Here is a 21877-nt window from a genome sequence, read left to right as displayed (position 1 = left end):
GAAGTTTGAGATTAAAAAAAGCATTCGTTAATGTGTTCATACATTATGAATGTGATAAGATTGAAGCAGAATTGTTAAGCCCCTCTTAGTCGGCTTCATGGAACTACATGAATTAAGTCCATTAGTGCTCAAACCGATGATCCCTTTGGTTGAAAGGAAGACAGCTATACAACTATACTTAGGGCGTCCAAAGCCGAGTGGTAAAGGTCGTTAAATTAAAATCACTTGCCTGTCACCGTTGTAGGATGGAGCCGCACACGTGTCTTCGAATTATTTCATGTGAAAAACCTATCCACTTAGCTTATGGAACGTCGATGGTTCTACACAGGTTGATATAATACTGAACGTCCTTGTGAAATAATTTCGTTGATTTCAGATAAAATACTTTTTCATTAAAGATAAAGAGTATATGCTTAATTAGAAATATAACACATATTTGTTTGAATAAATAAAAAGTTTTGTATAAGATTTAAAAGTTTTAGGTTTATTACCACTGTCCTGGGTTATTTTACGGAGCAATTGCATGTCCAACTCTGTTTTGATATGCGCAAGATGTCCTCCATTATGCTGTATTTCACAAAAGGTCTACGATAAAGAGAAAAATCAAAATAAGCATATGCATAAGGCGCCCCCAAAAAGAATTAAAAAATTCCCAGTTCTTTAAAATAAAACATCTCGGGAAGTCTTTCCGTCCTTATAAGATATTTGAAAAGTTTTTATAGTTTTATTTTTCTTTTTCCCGGGGGTTTTTAGAAAATTTTCAGTAAAAAAAAAAACCCTTGGGCATTTAACTGTTTCGAAACCCCTGAAATTAATTTAATTTAAAAAATTTTAAATTTCCTGTTTTTTAATATTTGAGCCCGTTTCTCTTGTTTCAGTGAAAAAACAAGCGTTCAGGAAAAATACTTGGAAAAACCAAGCCTTAAAATGGACGTGACGTCGTTTAAAATGAAAAGTCACGTTGTTTTTATTATTGGATCCCTTTTATTAAAAAAGTACTTATTAAAAAAGTCTTTTTAAACGTTTTTGGATATAATTTAAAAAGAAAAATTTGGGCTAGCTCCCCACTTTTTTAAAAATTTCCTTTTTGGGGCTCACTCCGGGAAAAAAATATTCCCATCTTACACTGAACTAAACAAACTAGGAAGATAAATTTTCCCTTTCTTTACCCTAACACATACCCCGGGCAAACTCGATCTACGTAAAATTTTTTGACTTTTACGTTTATTTTTCGTTTTCCAAAATAGTATTTAAAAACGCGCTAAAATTAAGCTTTACCCCCTATAGCGCCGGGAATTAAAACATTCTTTTTGCAAATTTAAACAGTCTTTATTTTGGGTATGTGATAAAAGAAAATTATATTCGTGAAGGTTTTATTACTGAATTTATTGAATTCGTTGAATAAAATGATATTTTATTCATATATTATTATTTTAAATCAACTCCTAATAAATTCAGTATTGAGCCTACATTCCATCAATATCCTCTATTAACTGACGTTTTATAGTCACATTATAGCTAGAGCGGTCTATTCCGTTTTTTAAATAACTGACGTTCTATAAAGTTACATTAACTAGTGAGGTCTATTCCGTTCATAAAATAACTGACGTTCTATATAGTTACATTAACTAATGAGGTCTATTCCGTTCTTAAAATAACTGACGTTCTATATAGTTACATTAACTAGTGAGGTCTATTCCGTCCTTAAAATTAAAAGACGTTCTTAATAGTTACATTAACTAGTGAGGTCTTTTCCGTCCTTAAAATAACTGACGTTCTAAAGTCACATTAACTAGGGAGGTCTATTTCCCATCTTTAAATTACTGACGTTCTAAAGTCACATTAACTAGGGAGGTCTATTCCGTTCTTTAAATTACTGACGTTCTAAAGTCACATTAACTAGGGAGGTCTATTCCGTTCTTTAAATAACTGACGTTCTAAATTCACATTAACTAGGGAGGTCTATTCCGTCCTTTAAATTACTGACGTTCTATAATGTTACATTAACTGGGGTTTCCTATTCCTTCTTTTAGATAACTGAGGTTCTAAAGGTACATTAGCTAGAGAGATCTATTCCGTCTTTAAAATTACAGACGTTCTATAGATACTTTAGCTAGGGAGATCTTTTTAACTACATGTACTATCGTTTCAAAAGTTATACTTTACTTGGAATTTTCCTTTTTCGGTCTTTTAAAACCTACCGGACGGGTTCTTTAGTTAACATTAAAACTGGGGCCCTTTAAAATTTTGAATGACGTTCTATTTGTTTTAATAGCTAGGGTTTCTTTTCCTCTTTTTTAAAATAACTGATTTACTAGCTCTACAATACCAAATAGTTTGTTAACTTATTAAGTGAATCTTAAAGACACCTTCTTTAAATAATTCATAAATAAATGATAACTAAAGACTCGGTTGGATTGTGAAAATAAATGAAAATAGTACGTACGTTGGCATCCGGGTCCAAATCCTCTTTTGGTCAAAATATTCGAAGCATTTGGAGAATCTGCACTGCGGAAAATCTGCAAGAAACCCAATTTCTTTATAACACTTGATACAATAAATTTGTAATACGAAATATGTTTTAATAAAATGATGTAGGTTACAAAGATGAAGTAGTGAATTAAGAATACCTGTTCTGTATAAAACGTCGTAGTCGGGAGAATGGACAAGATAATCCTTGTTTATCCAAGTAGTTCCAAGGTCACACGTTTGGTCTTTCTTGCTAAAGCTTACTGTCGAACAAGTGGAGATATTTCTACATGCATGAAGACACTGAATTTCAAAACCCATCTTTAGACTTCCAAGATCAGCCGTATAACATGACCCTGATACCCGATGAAAGGGAACAAGCGAACTTTGAACAGTTACCGATGTTATCATCATCAGAAATAAAAAGAACAAACTGTCCTTAAAATATGAAAGAAGTATCTTCTGTGTTGCACAAACCATATTTACGCTGAAAGTTATTGTCTTGTGAATCCTAAATTCTGTAAATTATGTTGTTGTTTGTTTTTTTTGAAAGAAAATTGTTTTTATAGTTATATATTGCAAACAAGTGTTTTATATCCTAAACGTCATTAATGCCGGTATTCTAACTCGCACTGCGTTTGAAAATAACAAATGCTCCTGAAAGTTTTATCCAATAAATGTAATGAAGTGATCGGAATCACTGCTAATGGACGACCATTTATGACCGGAAGGAACCTCAGAACGGTATTTGTTGACTTATATAAACTTGTAATGATGGGCTACTTTAAATGGACTGAAAGTAAATAAATTAGAATTGTTGTATTGACCTGTGTATTGACCTGTGACGTATGAATTCATTCAAATTTATACTACTTTGATTGCACTTAGAAAAAGTTTGTTATTGGGCAAATTAATTGCATTCCTTAAAAAATAAAATAAAACAACATCAACAACAACAACACCAGTCATTTCACTCAACTCATCTCGGTTTCGTTCCCTGTAAACAATATCACGGACAGGAAAGTGATGTTCAGAGAGGGAAAAATCGTGACGAGTATGAATTTTAAACGATCGGCCGTTATAAAACAGATAAAATGCAAACACTTCCGAACATTCCAAACGGCAAATTAAGGTTGAAGACTCGGTTTGATTGACGGTACGTTAGAGCATTCCCTCCCCTCCCGTCACCTCGTCCTGCATTGGCAGAATTCAACAATAATACATGAATAAGGTCAAATTTTTTGTATTTCGAAATTAAAAAAAATCGACTTCTTTTCAGTTTGCATCTTTGATATGCAGTTCTCATACAGAATTATGAATACTTCATTTGGTCTTTTCTACAACAGAGATCTGCAGCAGCTCGAGGACGCATTTAAAGCCCGATCTGTAAAGGATTTGGTAAGTTCGAGGAGAATTTTTGAAATCATTAATGTACAAAATAGATGAATTAACACTTTTCTTGTATAAAGGTACGAACATGTACGTACATGTACAGGTAATATCTGTTTTCGTCATGTTTTCCACGTGCAAGTGTAATGGTGTATGAAAGTTATGCTTGTGTAACCATCATTATAGTAAGCAAGTTATCTAAGTTATCTAGAGGTCGCTATTATGATCAAATTAAGTTGTGGAATAAATAACTACCCATAGGCTAACGATTTAAAGCATGTTGCCTGGGTGTATAGTCTGATTTCATTGACCTGTCAATTGACGTGTAAATTATGAATACATTATAGCACTCATTCGATCAATCTTCGGTGTGATCCAAGTAGGTTACGAGAATTAATGTCGAGTATATCAGTCATGTTTTGAAAGTCACACCGGCTTTATGTGAAGGTTTTCATTACATTCACAATTTGACGACAAGACGAAAAGGCGGTGACGATATAGGATGTGTTGTCGCTATCGCCAACGCAACGCGCAAAGTGTACCAAATCAGCCACCATACTTACATGTGATATTGAAAATAATACGCCGGCTTATCTATCGTTGAGATCAAATGCATGACGTTGCTTTAATGTATATAGACTTAGTCGTGATTTTCGAAACCAAAGATCTTACACTTTTGTTCTGAAGATGTGGCAAAATTGTATGTCAGGTAACAACTTAATTATTCAATAGACATGTTTCAATTAAACTCTCTTTAATCTAATCCTTGTAAAATTTACAATATTTGACCAAGCTAGTACGCGGACAGGATATCGGCCGATCATTCTTGTAGGCAAGAGATGTGGCACATAAAATCATTTTAAAATGACATTTACTTTAAAAAAGCCGTCCGGTTAGCTCAATAGGTAGAGCGTTGGACTGTGAATCCGGCGAACCATGTTTGATTCCCGGACTGGGTAGGTCACTTTCGTTGTGATTGATCATAAAATTCTTTCTATGGTCCTCGCAATGTTCCTATGCTCTGGTATGTACAGAATTGTCTGTTCCTCGCGAAAGTGAAGGCAACTAGTACTGGTAAACTGCTTGGTAGCATGCCCAGGAGAAACTGTGCTCTGGTAAATTCAATGTGGCTTATTGCCGTAATCCGGTGTGAAAACTACCACCACCACAACCACCATTTACTTTAAGGTTACTATGTAGCAAATAATTGTATTAGTCAGACTATTATAAAGTGGACGCGTGGCCGAGTGCGTAACGTGTTGGACTAGTAATCTAAGGATTGCTGACCGCGTGCGTTAAATTCCTGTCAGGGGCAAGCCGTTGTAATCTTGAGCAATAAACTATTTAGTTGGTTTTCCAAGAACGGCTTCGAGAGTGTTTTAATAAGCTCATAGCTTCTAACACAGTCAAACTTAAATAAATTAGTATAAACTTATGTTTGGCCGGCTATATATTTAATCCCTCTACAATAAAGTTGTACTTCACTCGTTTCTGCCAATTAAATCACCTTAAAACAGAAGTAAGATCATTAGATTTATATTATCAACTCATACAACGTAAAGCAATTCAATAACAAATAACATATTTCTGTGAAAGGAAAGATCTAAAATAATATCGAATATGAAACAGAAATGATGGTTTTTAAAGCACATTTTATGTCCCTGTGCGATATTGGATCGATGAACCATGTGGTTCAATAATGGATCAATGGCCAACAGAAGTCCAATATTGGATCGGTAACTGACAGTAAGATTTACATATCGAACCACTTCATGTTTTCAAGTATAACGAACTCGGCCATTCTAGTATATACTGTGCATCGATGTATATATTTTCCTTGTATTGAATCACATCTCTCTACAATATTACAAATTTAAACAAAAACCCATATTTTTTAATTCCTTGATATATGTCTCATTAATGCATTCAAAGCATGTTACATATTTTAATACTAAAGAATTTACCGCTGAACGTGCAGTAATGTGTCGTAAAGGTAGCAAGCTGTAAACAAACCAGTATTTTTGATTTATACAAATTTATATTAGTTCGATTGTGTTGGAAGCCATAAACTTATTGAAACACTCTCGAATCCGTTCCTGGAACCAACCAGTATTAAGCAATTAATGTAAAGTTTCTTGCTCAATGGCTTTCAACGGCTTCCCCTGATAGGGTTTGAACCCACGCGGTCAGCAATCCTTAGATTACTAGTCCGACGCGTTAACTGCTCGGCCACGCCACCACTTATATTTTTGACCTTTTTACAAAATACTTATTCACTATATTGTAGCACTTTTGGTAGTCACTGTGTTTGGTTGCTTATGTTTGGTAGCTGGAACCGAGAGCGGTAAGTCATACGTAGATAAAGAATAAATTCGTCTGCTTAAAACAAAGACATTTTGTGTTTGTAAAATATGTTGTTATATTCAAAACAACACAAAGTAAGTTGTTGGAGTATATATATATTTTCTGTCAGTTCCTTCAGACAAACATAAATCATTTATAATTAAACAAAATTATAACCTTGTTTTGAAAAAAAATCAAACACTTATATATAGGCGTGGTCAATACAGGCATCAAAAGAAAAAGAACGGGCACCCAAAAACCAGATTTTTTAAATTTAAACAAAAAGTGTGAATATTGAATAAAAATTTAACACTTACTCATTAAGTGAAAACAAAAACGACCATGAATATTACTTCCTACAATTTTTATAAACCTAAATTTAAGGAAACAGAATGTCTCAAATCATCACTTTCTCAACGTAAAGGTCTTTAGCTTCATCTGTTTTCCACCGACCATGCATCTTGATAAGACTATCTGGCACACCTTTAAGAGCTGCAGCTGTAGCTCACACAGACCTTAATGAATGAAGACCAAATTTCGACTTGTTTAACCCTAAATGAGAAATATGATACAAAAATATTTCTCTCGCTCTTGTATAGGATATGGGATTTCCTTCCCTTAGCTTATAAGTTTTTGATTTTCTACAAAAATAAAGTTTCCAAACAAAAATTCTTCTGAACTGTCAGAGATGCCTGATAAAAGCAAGTATTTTTCAAGATCTTTTACTGGACATGATTAAACATTCTGCTATGTAAATCCAACAAAATTTAATCGCTAACATAGTATAAATTTCTAATAAATATTAACAGCATTCCTTTAAGAAAATCATGTAACAAGTAACCAATGTCCGCTCGTAAACAGTCTTAAGCCTTCCGCTAAATAAAGCAAACATTTTCTCTTTACAAGAATACTTTAGTAAATCGCTAAATAAAAAAAGCATTCTGCTTATAAAATAATTTAGCAATCCGCTAATATACAACAAGCATTCCGCTTATAAAATAATTTAGCATTCCGCTAATATAAACAAGCATTCCGCTCCAAATATTTGAAATCCGCTAAACTAAAAAAGGCAATCCGCCTTCAAAATATTTAATATAACTTCTAGAAACACAATCAGCACTTTCAAAATTATTTAGCATTTTGATAAAAATCTAGCATGTTTAATTTGCAGTTTTTATCTAAAACTTTCCAGTCTACCACAAGGCTAAAATACATGTAGAATGGACAGTTAACCCATTTAATTTCCATGTCTGACGTCATTATTTGAACAAGCAACTCCCACGATTTCCATTTATGAGAAAATCACGAAAATCATATGCAAAAGCGAAATTCATGATTTAATCATCTGTAAATATATATTTTTTAAAAATATAAAAAATAAAATATACTATTCTTTTCACTTACAAAAACAACCAGCATTATTTGATTCTATCCTAATAACTAAGACTTTACTTTTAAATCTGCTAGAATCAAAAATACTCCCGTCAATTTCGGTTTTAGTAAATATATCTCGCCCTTCACTAAATTCAAGGACTTTTGAAATGAAATCCTTATGAACAAAATTTTTTCTTAAATAACAATGGCCAAAATGGAGAACTATGCCATTTAGGAACAACGATAGTACCACAGGTGGCAGTATCAGTGTTATAGGACACCCCACCCCTATCTGCCCCTGGACCCCTACTACAACCCTGAAAAAATCATTCAACACTCTAAAGCTTACTATAAGGTACCAAATACAAAACCACCAATGAAATAATATATATATATATAAAAAATTTTCACTATCAAAATTATATTTATAGAAAGGTGAAAAGCCTACTATATGTTCATTTGTCAAACAATGTGGAACACGGGAAATCGTCGTTTGCATTCCGAAGGCATTTTGCTGCATCATTCATTTACATCAATAAAAAGAATTTGAATTCCACAGCTTACTTAATTCAAGTCTAACGAATATCAATATTCTATCGATTTTTTCTATTTCACGGTAATTTTTTACTTGTCGCTGCCATCTTGGATTCTGATACCTGTGTGTTATACGCGATCTGATTGGACGTCCAATTTGGCTCGTCCAATCAGATCGCGTATTTCAACCCAGGTATCAGACTGCAAAATGACTACGACAATTAAAAAATACCGTGAAACAGAAATAATCGGAATGATAGTGATATTCGTTGGACTTGAATTAGATAAGCTGTGGAATTCTAGTTCTTGTTATTGATGTTAATGAATGATGCAGCGAAATCCCGCCGGAATGCGCCTCAATCGCCGAAACGACGATTTCCCGTGTTCCACATTGTTTGGCAAATGAACATATAGTAGGCTTTTCACCTTTCTATAACTATAATTTTGATAGTGGAATTTTTTTTTATATATATAATTTCATCGGTGGTTTTGTATTTGGTACCTTATAGTAAGCCTTAGAGTGTTGAACGATTTTTTTTTTCAGGGTTGTAGTAGGTGTCCAGGGGCAGATAGGTGTGGGCTGTTCATAAAAAATCAATATGGTGATACAAATTTATAAAACAAAGACTCTTTTTCAAAATATTTTAAAGCATTTTTCCAATCCTCAAAGGAAAACTTATCTTTCCAAAGATGTTTATTGACTATCCTTAAATCTAATATTAACCTTTTCTTTCCTTGCTTATTGATAGAAACAGAAAGCGGATTAACTACATGAGGCATAATATGAGTTTTAATAACACATTTGTTTTGAACAAGTTCTTCAACTGCAGAATCTACAAATTCTAAATTTTTTAAAGCTGATCGATTGTTTTTTTGAAAATGATCTTTCAGGCATATAAAGAAATGGAATTTTATAACCAATTTCAATTATGTCAAGAATATCAGAATTACAACCAATGTCATTCCAATAAGAAAAGTGCTTCTTTCAACGAATCTTAACACATGTATTGTTTTCTGTTGGTGAAGATAAATTTTCTTGATATTCAACTCTCTTTCAAGGGCATTGAAAAAATTCTTATCATTTATCTGTTCGTTTATCTGCGGAGCTTTCTAAACTTGAGCTTCTGAAGTTGTCCGGTGTAAAGCGCTTCGTTGAATTTGACCAGAATCTTAGACACTCATGGTGGAAATGTCCTCACTGTCCGTATGCGAAGCAAATATCTCTGATGGAGCTTTGTTTTGATGTGTCACGAAAGGAAAAAGCCGGTTTTCCCCATGGAACAGTATCGGAAGGCAATTCTCTCGACATGAAAGTAGAAACAGGACGTTTATAAGGAATGAAAGAAGGTTTACTAGTAGAAGTGGTTGCTTTGATTTTCCGTACAGCCCTGGCTTCCGCCCGCCTGTTTAATGCGCTTTTCGTCCTCACTATCTGATCCAAGAACTGGCTTCAGAACTATCAGCTACTTTAATTAACTTATTTTTTTTTATGTTTGACCTTTTAAATAACACTGGACACTATCTCGAAAATTTCGGCAGGAATACGAAATTTATCGTCAGCAACCACTTCTAAACTGCGAAGAATATCAAGATTAAACTACTCATACTGAATACGATTAGTTTCTTTCTTGAACTTGACTGAAGGAGTATCATGTAATTTTAAATTCAAGTCCCATTTAAAGAAGTCCTTTAACTGAGTATTGAGATAATCTCAAAATAAAGTAAAAGCTTCAATTACTGAATCCCCCGGGGACTTACCTCCAGATTCTGGATAGCTAGCTCTATCTGCTCTATCTCCTCTCTCCACTATATTTTCCTGATGATGTGAACGCCCAATATGGCTGCTCGAACTATCTTCCATGACTAAACGAACCAGTTTAGTTTCACTGCCTGTATCTGACCTCAAAGTGACTTTAACATGTTACAACCCGGTATATATATACATATAATTTCTCATGCAAAACATGACTTAAGTTATTACATATAACAATAATAAATATATGTGTTATGTGGTATTTCATTTTCATTTTTTATGTGTTATATTGTACTATAGGTTGATATATGTATGTAATGGTACTGAAGATATAATGTATAATGTTAAATGGTATTTCATAATGATATATATCTAATATATGGTAGTATATGTTGATATACATGCATGTGTTTAATTGTACTGCAGATTGATAATATATCTTATATGGTATTTTGGGAAATGTATGTTGTATATTACACAATAGAATGAAATATGCCTCTTTATGGTACTACCTGTAGTTATGTGTGTTTTAAAGTACAACATGTTGAAATATGAGTTTTATTGTGTAATATGTAAATTATATGTGAATATTTGAAAACCAGATTGATTTATGTCTTATATATATACTGCATATTGATATAATTGTATTATAAATTCATATATGTGATATATTTAAAGCTTCATGGATCCAGATTAATTATAATAACCTTACAAATAATTTATTATATTTAATTGAATTAATTAAATGGATTAAATGGATTTCAAAAAATTGCTGTGATTAAAATATTTTGCTCAAGGATGAGGAAAGTACATGTATATCTTTAAATAATTGAAGATAAATAAATCGTGTTACAAATCATCTTACATTTGACCGTGATTTCTTGCTTTAGATAAGGATAGAAGATTTATCATCAGCGGACATTCCAACAGCACGCATGCACCAGGTAAATGTGTCATTCTACCCTTTTTACAACATTGTTGGTCAAGGGGCCGTAACATTTTGCTAAATAAGACTTTTTTGATACAAAAATCCAATCACGATGACTTCTTGTACCTGAAATTACTTTGTACAACAGTTTCACTATGTTAAAGGTTTCAGAACCTCTCAAAACTGACATATGAGCAGACTTATGCTGATTTATGCTTTCATGAAGTTTCAAGAGAACGTCGTCACTGGCAAACCATTTGCTAGGAACTGACTAAAGTCAACGAATTCAGTTAGGTGCGCCATATTTTCTAACCATCATGGCCCAAGAGAAAAGTCTGGATTTCTAATGTCGACTGTATATGTTAAGGTTTCGGTGACATAATTTACACGACAAAGTACAACCAAGAATTTAAAAAAAGGGAAATAATTTAGTAAAATCCCATGCTAGAGTTACAGGTATTTTCTCACCATCATGGCGCTAGAGAAAAGTCTGAGATTTCCAATGTCTATATGTGAAGGTTTCGGTGACATAATTTACACGAGAAATACAACCAAGAATTTCAAAAAAGGGAAATAATTTAGTTAAGTCGTATGCTAGAGTTACGGGTAATGTCAGTGACTAGTAGCCAGTAGTGACGTTTCCACTAATTATAAATTAATTATATTCAGCGAGTTCAATAAATGAACCTACAAGAATATAATAGTCTGTTGATCACATACTCCCCCCTTCCCCACACACAAAACAGTTTAAAGCGCAAAATAATCAGTTTTCGTTTCATTTACACTATGTTTGTGTAATGAATTATAGAATGACGTCATGTCAAAATATATGCACGGCCGTGCAGTACCGTTTTTTACGGACTAACAAAATCGACACGGGTATGTGATATTATTAAATATAAGTTCATCTTACATGTTGATTTTGTTACTGTAACGACAGATCTTGTGACCTCAAACCATACTAATTGCACACATCGCCATTGCTATAACGGTTATTGCGTGCAGGATTCGCAACAGGCGGCACACTGCAATTGTTATGCTGGATGGACAGGATTACTATGCTATAGAAGAATAACGTCCACAGGTAAGAAAATATTATGTTCCTTCATGATCTTCTCTGATGACATACATATTATTAAAAGTTGACGATTTTTATGCCCCGGGCATATAGTAATTGAATCGTCCGTCCGTCCGTACGAGGTTAACCTCAAACAGCAAGTTGGATTTTTCTTAAGTACTACCTATACCAATGGCTTCATACTTTACACACTTACTTATCAACAAAATGTACATGATCTGGCTATGGCTGCCATTTTTACCAAGTTATTGCCCTTTTCAGCACTTAGAAAATGAATAATTGGTTAACCTAAAATGGTAAGTTGGATATATTTTAGTTCTATCTATACTAATAGCTTCATAGTTATCACACTTACTTATCAATACAAAGTACATGATATTGCCAAGTTATATAACTGTGCCATCCATTTTTCCCAGTTATTTCCCTTTTTATCACTTTGAAAATAGGGCCTTGTATGGTTAACCTATTCCGGCAAGTTGGATTTATCTTAAATTTCTCCTAATTACTTCATTTATTTAATGCTATCTTTCATCACATTTAGTGATAGTTCTAGTATTTGGTAGGTGGATACCTTGAATGGTCCTCTAATTTTTTAAGGAGTAATGCATCCCTAGGGTCAAGGTCAAGGTCACTGGTGTAAAAAACAATTTTAACAACAGTTTTGCTTATACAGTCTTTATTTTTAAGTTGTAATAAAAACTGCTAAGGGTGGTCCTCTTCCTTTGGGTTTAATTAGGGGTCATTTGGCTCAAGTTCAAGATCACGAATGTCAAAAATGTATTTATATTCTTTATATTTTTAAAATAGATGCCAAAAATAGATTTCCACACATTTGCTTATACAGCCAATTATTTTTTTACTGATGTTTTTTTTTTTTATATTTGGTAGGTTGATAATTTGAATGGTCATCTTCCTTTGGATTGAGTTAGGGGCCAGTTGGTCAAGGTCACCAGTGCTATTTTTTTCACTTTTGTCCATATAGCCTTTATTTATGTACAGATGTCTTTCATATTTGATTGGAAGATAACTTGCATGTTTTTCCTTTCGATTGAGCTAGGGGTCAGTGGGTCGAGGTCAAGAAGGTCAATAACAGATTTCTACACATTTGCTAAAACAGCCATTTTTTGACTAATATTTTTCATATTTGAAAGGATGATAACTTGCATCATTGGATCATTTGGGTCAAGGTCACCAGTGCTAAAAAGAGATTTTTACAATTTTCTATACAGCCTTTCTTTGTTGTTTGGTTGTTTACAAATGTCTCATACTTACAAGGAACATACGCAAGGTGGTCCTTTAATATGTATATCACAAGTCATAGCAAATGACTTGCCAACATTTATTTTTCACAATTACAAAACGCCATAACTCTGTTGTATTTACATTTTTTGACAATTTTCCGTCCTCCTCTGAGTGAATGGGTAAATATTTTTTAAACTGTTGTTACTGACTAGAATCTGAGCCGGGTTCTTTTGTGTTTAACAAACACGTTCTTGTTATTTATTACAGCTAGATCTTATGAAGTATAATCATTAAATTCATGAACAGTTAAATTACATTGTTTTATGTATCATTTAGGGACCTTTCTGTTGAAGATGTGTCAAAGTTAAATCGTATACATATACATGCACACTGTGTTAACTGGAGTATTAGTTACCCGCACTCCAAAGCATGCCCATTGATTGGCTTATTTTTTCTAGTGTTTGACAGGGAAATGGATAGCGATAGAAATATCTTATTCAGATGTTCGATTATTGGTTACTTTTTGTAAAGTTTCATATTCTGACGATATGGAACGTGTTTTTATGTTTGCCTATGAAACAAAAGAGAAAGGACATCAAAACACTCGACAATCTGATTTATAATCGGGTTCCCCCGAGTACAAATCAGATAGTCTAATGTTTCGATGCTCTTTCTACAGAAAATTACATAATATTGTGTGCGATTTTAAAAAAAAAATTTAACATAGAACGTTTGTGTTATATGTAACACACATGAATATTTTTCGTAAAAAGAATAAAATGTTCTGTAACAAAGTTATTTTTTCTAATATTAAAAGAAGTGGTTTAACCGTTAAGCAATATAGCGCTATATAGCAGGTAGGCCTACTCGCGTTACCTTAAAGCTCGCTTTGCGAGCAGGGCATTCGGGCCAGCTCTTCGAGCTCGCTATTAAGTTTTGCTTCACAATAATATATTCTTTCCATTGTAAATGATTATTGTTTGTAGGATTGAAAAAAAATAATGTAATCGCTCGTCATACGAATTTTATCTTAAAAAACCTAGTGTATGGAAAATTGTCAACCGAAATATTGTAATCGCTCGTTATTCAAATTTTATCTTAAAAAACCTAGCGAATGGAAAATTGTCAACCGAAATAGAATTTTTGTTGAAATCTTGACTGAAGCCTAACATCAGGTATCATACTGTTTTACGAGTATTGTATGAAAAGATTTTGTTCACTTGAACTTGACCGATATCCGATAACCACAATAACGTTAGTGAAAACATTCTTTATCTCATCATGACCTTTTGTCGGACTTAGAGCATTTGACCTTGATCGGCTGCAATTGGATACTTTCAGTGCGAGTTTCACCATTAGTTTCAAATTCTGTCTTTTTTAATCTGTTTGTAATAACTGAGACGCTTTAATTTGAAAAAAATTATATTGTCTCCGATCTGATGAAATATGATGTATACATAAACATTCATTCGTTTTGCTGTGTAAAATTTTCTGTTGTTTTTTGTGCCCATTAGAACCGTATTCTTTCTTTGTAAGTAATGTACCAAATATGTCTCAGACTGGTACTTTCTTTCGAAAATCTAACTTATGTTACATTTATTCGGTATATGACATATACGCATCCATAGACAACTGTTTAAAAATTATTTTTATGATCTTATCTTTTTATCATTTCTGGAAACTTATCAGTCAAAAACAACTAGAAAATATATAGTATACAGCAACTTGTTCCGTGTCAGTATCGGCATCACATGTAGCGTCAACTATGTTCACCAAACAACAACGACCACTACGAAATCGCTGATATAACCTTTAATTGCATTTATCCTTTTTTTTTAAATTAAATTTTCGTACCTACTCATTATCTTAATTGCACAGTGAAGGAATCTGTCTATCTTACTCATTATCTTAATTGCACAGTGAAGGAATCTGTCTATTTTAACAGTTTAAGGAACTCCACTAATTTAACTTTTGACATGACGGGGCTGCAAATACTTTTTCCGAAATTTTCGTTTCATTTAATCATGTCAGGACCAATTTTTTTTAGCAAATTCCCAGGTCATTCCCTCATCTCGTTTTCCAAAATAATCAGTTTTTTATGCAAAACTTTGAACTTGGACATAATTTTATACCATAAGAGGTATCAACATGAACATCAACATGAAACTTTGTAGGTAGATTGATCTCATTAAATAGAAGTGCAGTGCAAAAGAACCTTAACTCTGCTATGCTTAATTTTGGAGTTATTACCCTTTGTTTATTTTTACACTGATCTTTGTCAGAGACATAAATGTGACACTACTAAAGGTATACTTTCCTGTGTCCAAAACCTATTCGGGGAGCATCACCCGGCTCAACCGGTTCTTGTTATTTAAATTTCGAGTGCTTTATCAATAATTAATAATCATATAAATAATTCTAATTAAATAACCTCATTTAATTAAGATATACAAAACATACAAAAATACCCTTTTCAAAAGGTTGCTATGATCAATTCTGGACTAAGTTTTATATTTTTGGTATCTTGATACAGCTTCCACAAAAATACTTATAATCTATTGACATAGCAATATTTGCTACTTTTTCGGACGAAGTCCGTCTAACAACAATTTGAATTCCTGTAACATATAAGGAAAGAAATGAATATAGGTAGAATTTCCATTGGTCATTTTAAAATTACAAACATAAATCAGGTAATCTCATAGGCAATTCCAAAATTAGCAAAATAATTTTAAGGATTATTCTGAAACGCATACACTATAAAAACTATTCGGAGGTAATTTGAGATATGTGAACTGTGCTTTCTCCCATTAAACATTTTATAACAGTCAAGTTATCACTGCTTTTAAAATTCCATTATAAACTAATGAGCAGCTAATTTAGCATACTAATTTACTGTGATAAAAATGTCATTTTATAAAATGCAAATAAAATAACGAAACCAAGAATAACGCTCAAGATCCTGGAAACGCATGTGCATGAAAATTCCGAAGGACAGAACATTAAAAGCTATTCTGGTACGCTCAAAAAATTATGTTGTTCATGACATAAAATGAATATTGATGTGTTCATTTGATTTGAATTTTATGATTCTTATACATGGATTTTTGCATATAAATGAAGCACATATAAATGTGTGTATATGATGAATACATTAATCTAAGGTGCGCGGTGTCTTCTCAACATAAATAGCACTTATGGCTCTAGAGATATCCACTGTCTATATGTTAAGGTTTCGGCGACATAATTTACACGAAAAAAATATAGCTGGGAAATTCAAAAAGGGAATCAATTCTAGTTTGTTTTTTTAATAATAAGAATAAACAAACAAACACAAATCCGTGAAATTATTTTTATATTAGTTTATCCAAATTTTAGAGCAGTGAACTTATTGATTGCATAAGGTGTTAATGCCTTTATATTTTATCTGATAACATATTAAGCATTTGCCATCGAATGCATATTCACACGCCCCAGCGAAGCTCCAATTGTTTCTGTTACGATTCACTCGCATTTTCTATTTCATTTTCTTTTCAGTTCTTTAAGCTTATGTTTTTCCTCGCAGAATTGCATAAGAATATATTTATCTGATAATTAAAATATTTGTGATATTGTTTGAACAACACTTTATCATAAATATACTGAAATTAAGGTATAAAGATATACTTAATATAGAGTTAACGGAACTTTGTCAAAAGACAAAAAGGCGGGGGGGGGGACAACGAAAGCGAAGAAAAGAATAGTGCCAATGTTTTGCACTCAGCAAGAATATTTATATATCGACCGAAAGGAAAGGTCTGCACCGAGTTTTGGATTGTGAATCAAATGGTCACTAATATGATACTAAATAATATTGTATTGCTCTTTGAATATAATTTGAAAACATCATTCCACATAACAACAATTTTAACAAAAGACAAAAGGAATAAACAACATTAGCAACTGTCCTTCCCTTAAGCATAATAAGATACTCAAAATTGTTTTGAATAAAACATATAAAACTGTATTAGAAGAAAAATTTATGCATTTTTGTTAGCAAAATCATCCAGAATACTAAAATGTCATTCAAACAATCAGGCCGATTGTATATCTTTTTGTCAATTTTTCTTTATAATAAGATCCACGTGTATATTCTTTTATGTTTACATTATGACTTCCTACATAAAATAAGTCAGAAAGTTTATGTCTTGCTATTTTGTCATTGTAATGCCTTGTTATGTATTTCAGATTTCTATAAAAGTTCATTGAAACAAATAATAAAGTGATACCAAATTGTACAGAAACTTTTTTTGCAACATTATGTAAGTTTGAATTCAGAAATTTTGTGTTAACATAACTGTTAAGGCTTATTTGCTTTTGTAATCAGAACCAGGTTCAGGACCACTAGACCATTGCAATAATCTCTGTGGTGAACATGCACATTGTACAATGCACAAATTACCTGATGGATCGGAGCATTGGAGGTGTACTTGTGATCATGGATGGCACGGGAGGCGCTGTAATCATCAAACCATTAGTAAGTGATACTAACAATTAACAGATAAAACAATAAAACTAGAAGCATATCACAGTATGGTTTATCGTATATATGACGGGTTATAGAGCGTTCTAAGGTTGACTGATGGCTAATGACTGATGATATATAATATAATATAATAATAGCATGACTGTGCCCATATGTACTGCTTGCTTTCATGTGTAACTTGAGACAAATGTGGAAAAGCAAACAATATACACAATATACAAAAAAGGAACAGGAATACGACGTTGCAAAAAGGTGTGATATAACATAAATATTTAAAAGCATTAAATAAAATAGAAATACAATGTTTATTGCACGGACATGTATTTCAAACACGATGCTTTATAAATTACAAAGTAGTAAGTAGATATACCGATTCAAGAGTTTATGTATAATATCTTTAAGAAGTAATGTACCTGTAATCAACTTTGGACACATTTAACGGGTCAGTCTGGCGTCACGGATGACCCATGTGCGGTGCACATAGTGTACTATATAGTTTAGAGGAAAACAGATGTTTCACCTTCTTTAGATTTAATTCAGATTTCCCGAGAATGTGATGAGATAGCCATACAATCAAACCGGTTTAAAATTAGAAATCACATCGCTTTCAAAATTATGATTGGCTGTGTGAAAGGTAATTGGAAATGAAAAGCAGAGCGTTATATAGAGCTAATTTAAATCAGATTGTACATATATTTAGCTTCGAATATTTCTTGGCCAAATAATAAGCGATGTGTATAAATGAAAATCTTTACATGTAGAAATAGAATCAAATTCTTTTTTATTTTTCTGTGTCGTACAAGTTAAGGCAAAAACATCGAAATGCTGATTTAATCTTCTTATAATACATAACTATCTAGGTCATGTATTTTTAAGAGTCTTACATTCTAATATTTTAGGTGATACATAGTGTTTTTTCCACAGCTTAAAGGGAACATCAGAAATATTTAATCTGCCACGTGCGCACGTGCACTCGCAATAGCTACTACCTTGAGACCGTCATACGATACCCATGGAGTTGGTCGAATTGACAAAGTTTGTTATGTATAATATAAGGTTAACACACGTTTTCCGTGTTATAACGTCTGCAGAGTCCCTCGGAACGGTGCTCGAGCCCGGTAGGGCGAGGGCTCCAACCGTTCCGAGATACTTTGCAGACTCTATAACACAAAATAAACGTGCGTTGACGCTATTATAGCATAAAATTTTAAACCAAATCCACAATTTGTATTTAATACTGACCACATACATACAATTTTTGTGCCTGGACGGTATTTATCCAATTCTATAAGTTTTACGTATGCGTTTTATTTTTCCGGGGTCAACAACATGATAACCGCCATATGAACACATCTGCGGATGTTTCAAAATTCAAAATTGTACAATTTCATGTTAAATGTTTAATTCTGCTTAAGCTGGTACTAGGCACGTGGACGGTAGTTTGCACTTTACAGTACCGTTCATGAACAGACTCAGTCAATTTTGCCGGGTTGGGATTTTTTCAGGGATTCTTACTAAATATTTTACTCTATTTTATCGCCACATCAGCATTGTTTGTGCCGTGTGGAGGTTGTAAAAAGTCGCCCCGTTCATTCAATCAGGGATGTTATATTTCTGATCCTAAAAGATCGTCTCAGGCTCGTACCATTTAAGTCGAATAAGACACAACTCATGTATTACAGATTCTATCGAAAATCTAACTTGTGTTACATTATTTCGATAGGTGACATATACGAATCAATAGACACTTATTAAAAATTTTGTTTACGATCTCATCTTTCGATCATTTCCAGAAAACTATAAGTCAAAAACAACTACAAAATAACAAAAATAATAACAAAAACTTGTTCTGTTTCGGCAATGGCATTCTCAGTTTCGTCGACCACACCTATGCCGACAAAGTATCGGTTTTCAATTTAATTCGAGTATATTTAGTGTTATCCTTTACAGAATTTTCCATTTTAACTGTTTCACTTGATATTTGACTCTGCACCTGCGTTCACCCTATATTAAACACATGTTTGACATTTCTTAGGAATTTAAAAAAATGAATTTGTGAGGCTACTGTGTATGTAGAATTAAGGATATAATTAGGATATGACATAAAAAGCAATAACAAAAAAGAAAATGAATAAAAATGAAAATAAAATAAAAATAGAAAAATAAAAAAATATAAACTGTTGTCTATTTTACATTTTTAGCGGCATTTACAGCAGTTCTTTATAGCTGTGACCATATCAAAACCATTGTGGCTCTGGCTTATCAGACACCCGTTTCTAACCCGAATGCTGCAGTATGTTCCCAAGGTCAGCACACATCTCACGAAGCTTTTGTTCTCACGGAATGTGATGTACCGAAAACTCCAGCCACGTGGTCACAGGGACTTAATGTGCGTGTTAACGAATTTACATTGACTGTTACACTCTGCAGAATAATTATTTTTAAACCATTAACATTTTTCCTTGGAGGCGCCCGTGTTCCTCCTTACATAAGTATATTATGCCTTTTCAAAGCGCCAGTGTTTCGTTGCAAACAAAGCTTGCATTTGGAAGTCGTGGCTTAATTTCAGATTGTCATTTTCAAAGTTAATTGGATATTCGGGTCACGTAAAAATGTAATGTTTTAGAAAAAGTGAGGCAATTTTAAGTAGCAAACGGGGAAAGTCAAACTCTGCCCCATATTTCAGTATTTGTTATACATGTATTCGTGTACATTGAAGTTATCATAAATTTATTATATGTAGGTTATAATTGACAGGCATTTTTTTGTAAATTTTAGTTTTCAGTAATTGTTAAACTGTCATATTTTGTAATATAAAATTGTCGTATTTTGTAATATATAGCTACCGCCTAACCGTTATTTTTATATCTAGGTAATGTCAAGTTGTGCAAGGTCAAATCCTATACCTGACAATACACTTATAGCAAGCTTTGACCATGGAATTTACTCGTCAGATGACAGTCTCTCTGGGATATTTCTCGGATGTACACGTGATGGGTTTAAGGTAAGCATAGACCGAATTTTTTTTATAAATTGTATAAAAGATTTATTTATTACGAAACGATTTTAAGCAGGATGCCTTCAGAATAGTGCTAATTGTTAAGATATTTTTGAAAAATGACTTTAAATAGTAAAACAACACGAAACGAACAGAAAAAGTACCTAAGACATTGTAAACTGGACTTACAATCCAAGTAAATAAACAAAAGAGAGGTCAAATATGCAGAATTACCTCTTACTGCGTCATTAACGCAATATAAAATAATAATGCAAAGTCAGTCATTACTTACACAAAACATGTAAATTATTGCTTGAATCAACAATCTTTTTATTTTTAAAATCTTAGAACATTTTTCGCAAGTTTGATTTTTTAAATAATAATTTGGGTCATCTGGAGACATGCAGCTTTAAAGTAAACTGTTTGATCCTGTCTTACATGATCTTTATAGCGCAGAGCACCTGATCGAATGTTTTGTGATAGATCTGAAGTAATCATTGGTTAATTAACATCACATAATTTTGGGCTTGATATTGATTTGCTAAGACGTACTTAGCTAAAACCCGACACTTAACGGTTAAAATTGGGCAAATGACATAAATTCTTTTATGTGAGCAGTAAATCTCATAAACGAATTTAAGGTATCTTTAAAGTATAAAAAACTTTATTTTAGATTGCGTACCAAACATGCGGACAGTCGCCTGAAATAACCGAAATTCGGCTTGGGGAAAGCTTCAACCGAAATCCAAACAACTTCTATGCGATATCATAAATATATCAATTCACTGAACATGTCAATAAATTTGTAACTTATAAAGTTGTTCTGTGCTCCCTACTTATAGTTAATTCACGATCACAAAATATCAAAGCATAAGGTTTGTTGATATAGCATCGGTAGAACAGAAAATAAGAATCATATATTGAGGAAAATACTCAACCGATGGTTAACATTCATTAAGCCAGTGCCTTGTCCAATAAAGGTTTAATCTTTTTAGAAGTCTATGTTATTTAGTTTCGTCAATTGCATTCTCGTTTAGGGCACACGTTAAGGGATCATATGCAGTTTTTCATGTCACATTGAAAGTTCCATGTTTATCGTTATATGAACACTTCTGCGGATGTTTCAAAATTCAAAATTTTGCCAGTTCATGTTTAATTTTGTATTTTGCTTAAGCAGGTACTAGGGGGCGTGGTTGGTAGTTTGAAAATACCACTACCGTCCATGAACTGACTCAATCAAAAAC

At 32.8% G+C, this 21877-nt stretch overlaps 1 protein-coding gene across 4 annotated transcripts; it reads left to right on the top strand.

Moving 5' to 3' along the window:
* Positions 1-4462: 4462 nt before the first annotated feature.
* On the top strand, positions 4463-21450 carry LOC132756289 (neurogenic locus Notch protein-like). Of its 4 annotated transcripts, none has more exons than XM_060747320.1 (8): positions 4463-4567; positions 6146-6202; positions 10753-10806; positions 11731-11874; positions 17489-17626; positions 19837-20024; positions 20508-20639; positions 21307-21450. In XM_060747320.1, exons 1-8 carry the CDS (start codon positions 4546-4548, stop codon positions 21403-21405), a joined length of 834 nt encoding a protein of 277 aa, XP_060603303.1. In that variant the 5' UTR covers positions 4463-4545; the 3' UTR covers positions 21406-21450. The 4 variants fall into 4 exon arrangements, with proteins under 4 accessions (XP_060603303.1, XP_060603299.1, XP_060603304.1 ...); XM_060747316.1 differs by having other exon boundaries at positions 17477-17626; XM_060747317.1 differs by having other exon boundaries at positions 4464-4567; positions 17483-17626.
* The last annotated feature ends 427 nt before the right edge of the window (positions 21451-21877 follow it).

The sequence above is a fragment of the Ruditapes philippinarum genome, unplaced genomic scaffold, assembly GCF_026571515.1.
Source record: "Ruditapes philippinarum isolate M1 unplaced genomic scaffold, ASM2657151v2 ctg2643_1_1_1_1, whole genome shotgun sequence".
NCBI classification, from domain to species: Eukaryota; Metazoa; Mollusca; class Bivalvia; order Venerida; family Veneridae; genus Ruditapes; species Ruditapes philippinarum.
Note: the sequence above shows the minus strand (reverse complement) of the source record. Positions and strands in the feature narration are given on the sequence as shown.

Coding starts and splice junctions, on each gene's coding strand:
- LOC132756289 (XM_060747316.1), top strand. CDS start 4,546: ATGTGGCAAAATTGTATGTCAG. Junction 20,025..20,507: donor CGTGGTCACAGGGACTTAAT/GTGCGTGTTAAC, acceptor TTTTATATCTAG/GTAATGTCAAGTTGTGCAAG. Junction 20,640..21,306: donor GTACACGTGATGGGTTTAAG/GTAAGCATAGAC, acceptor ACTTTATTTTAG/ATTGCGTACCAAACATGCGG.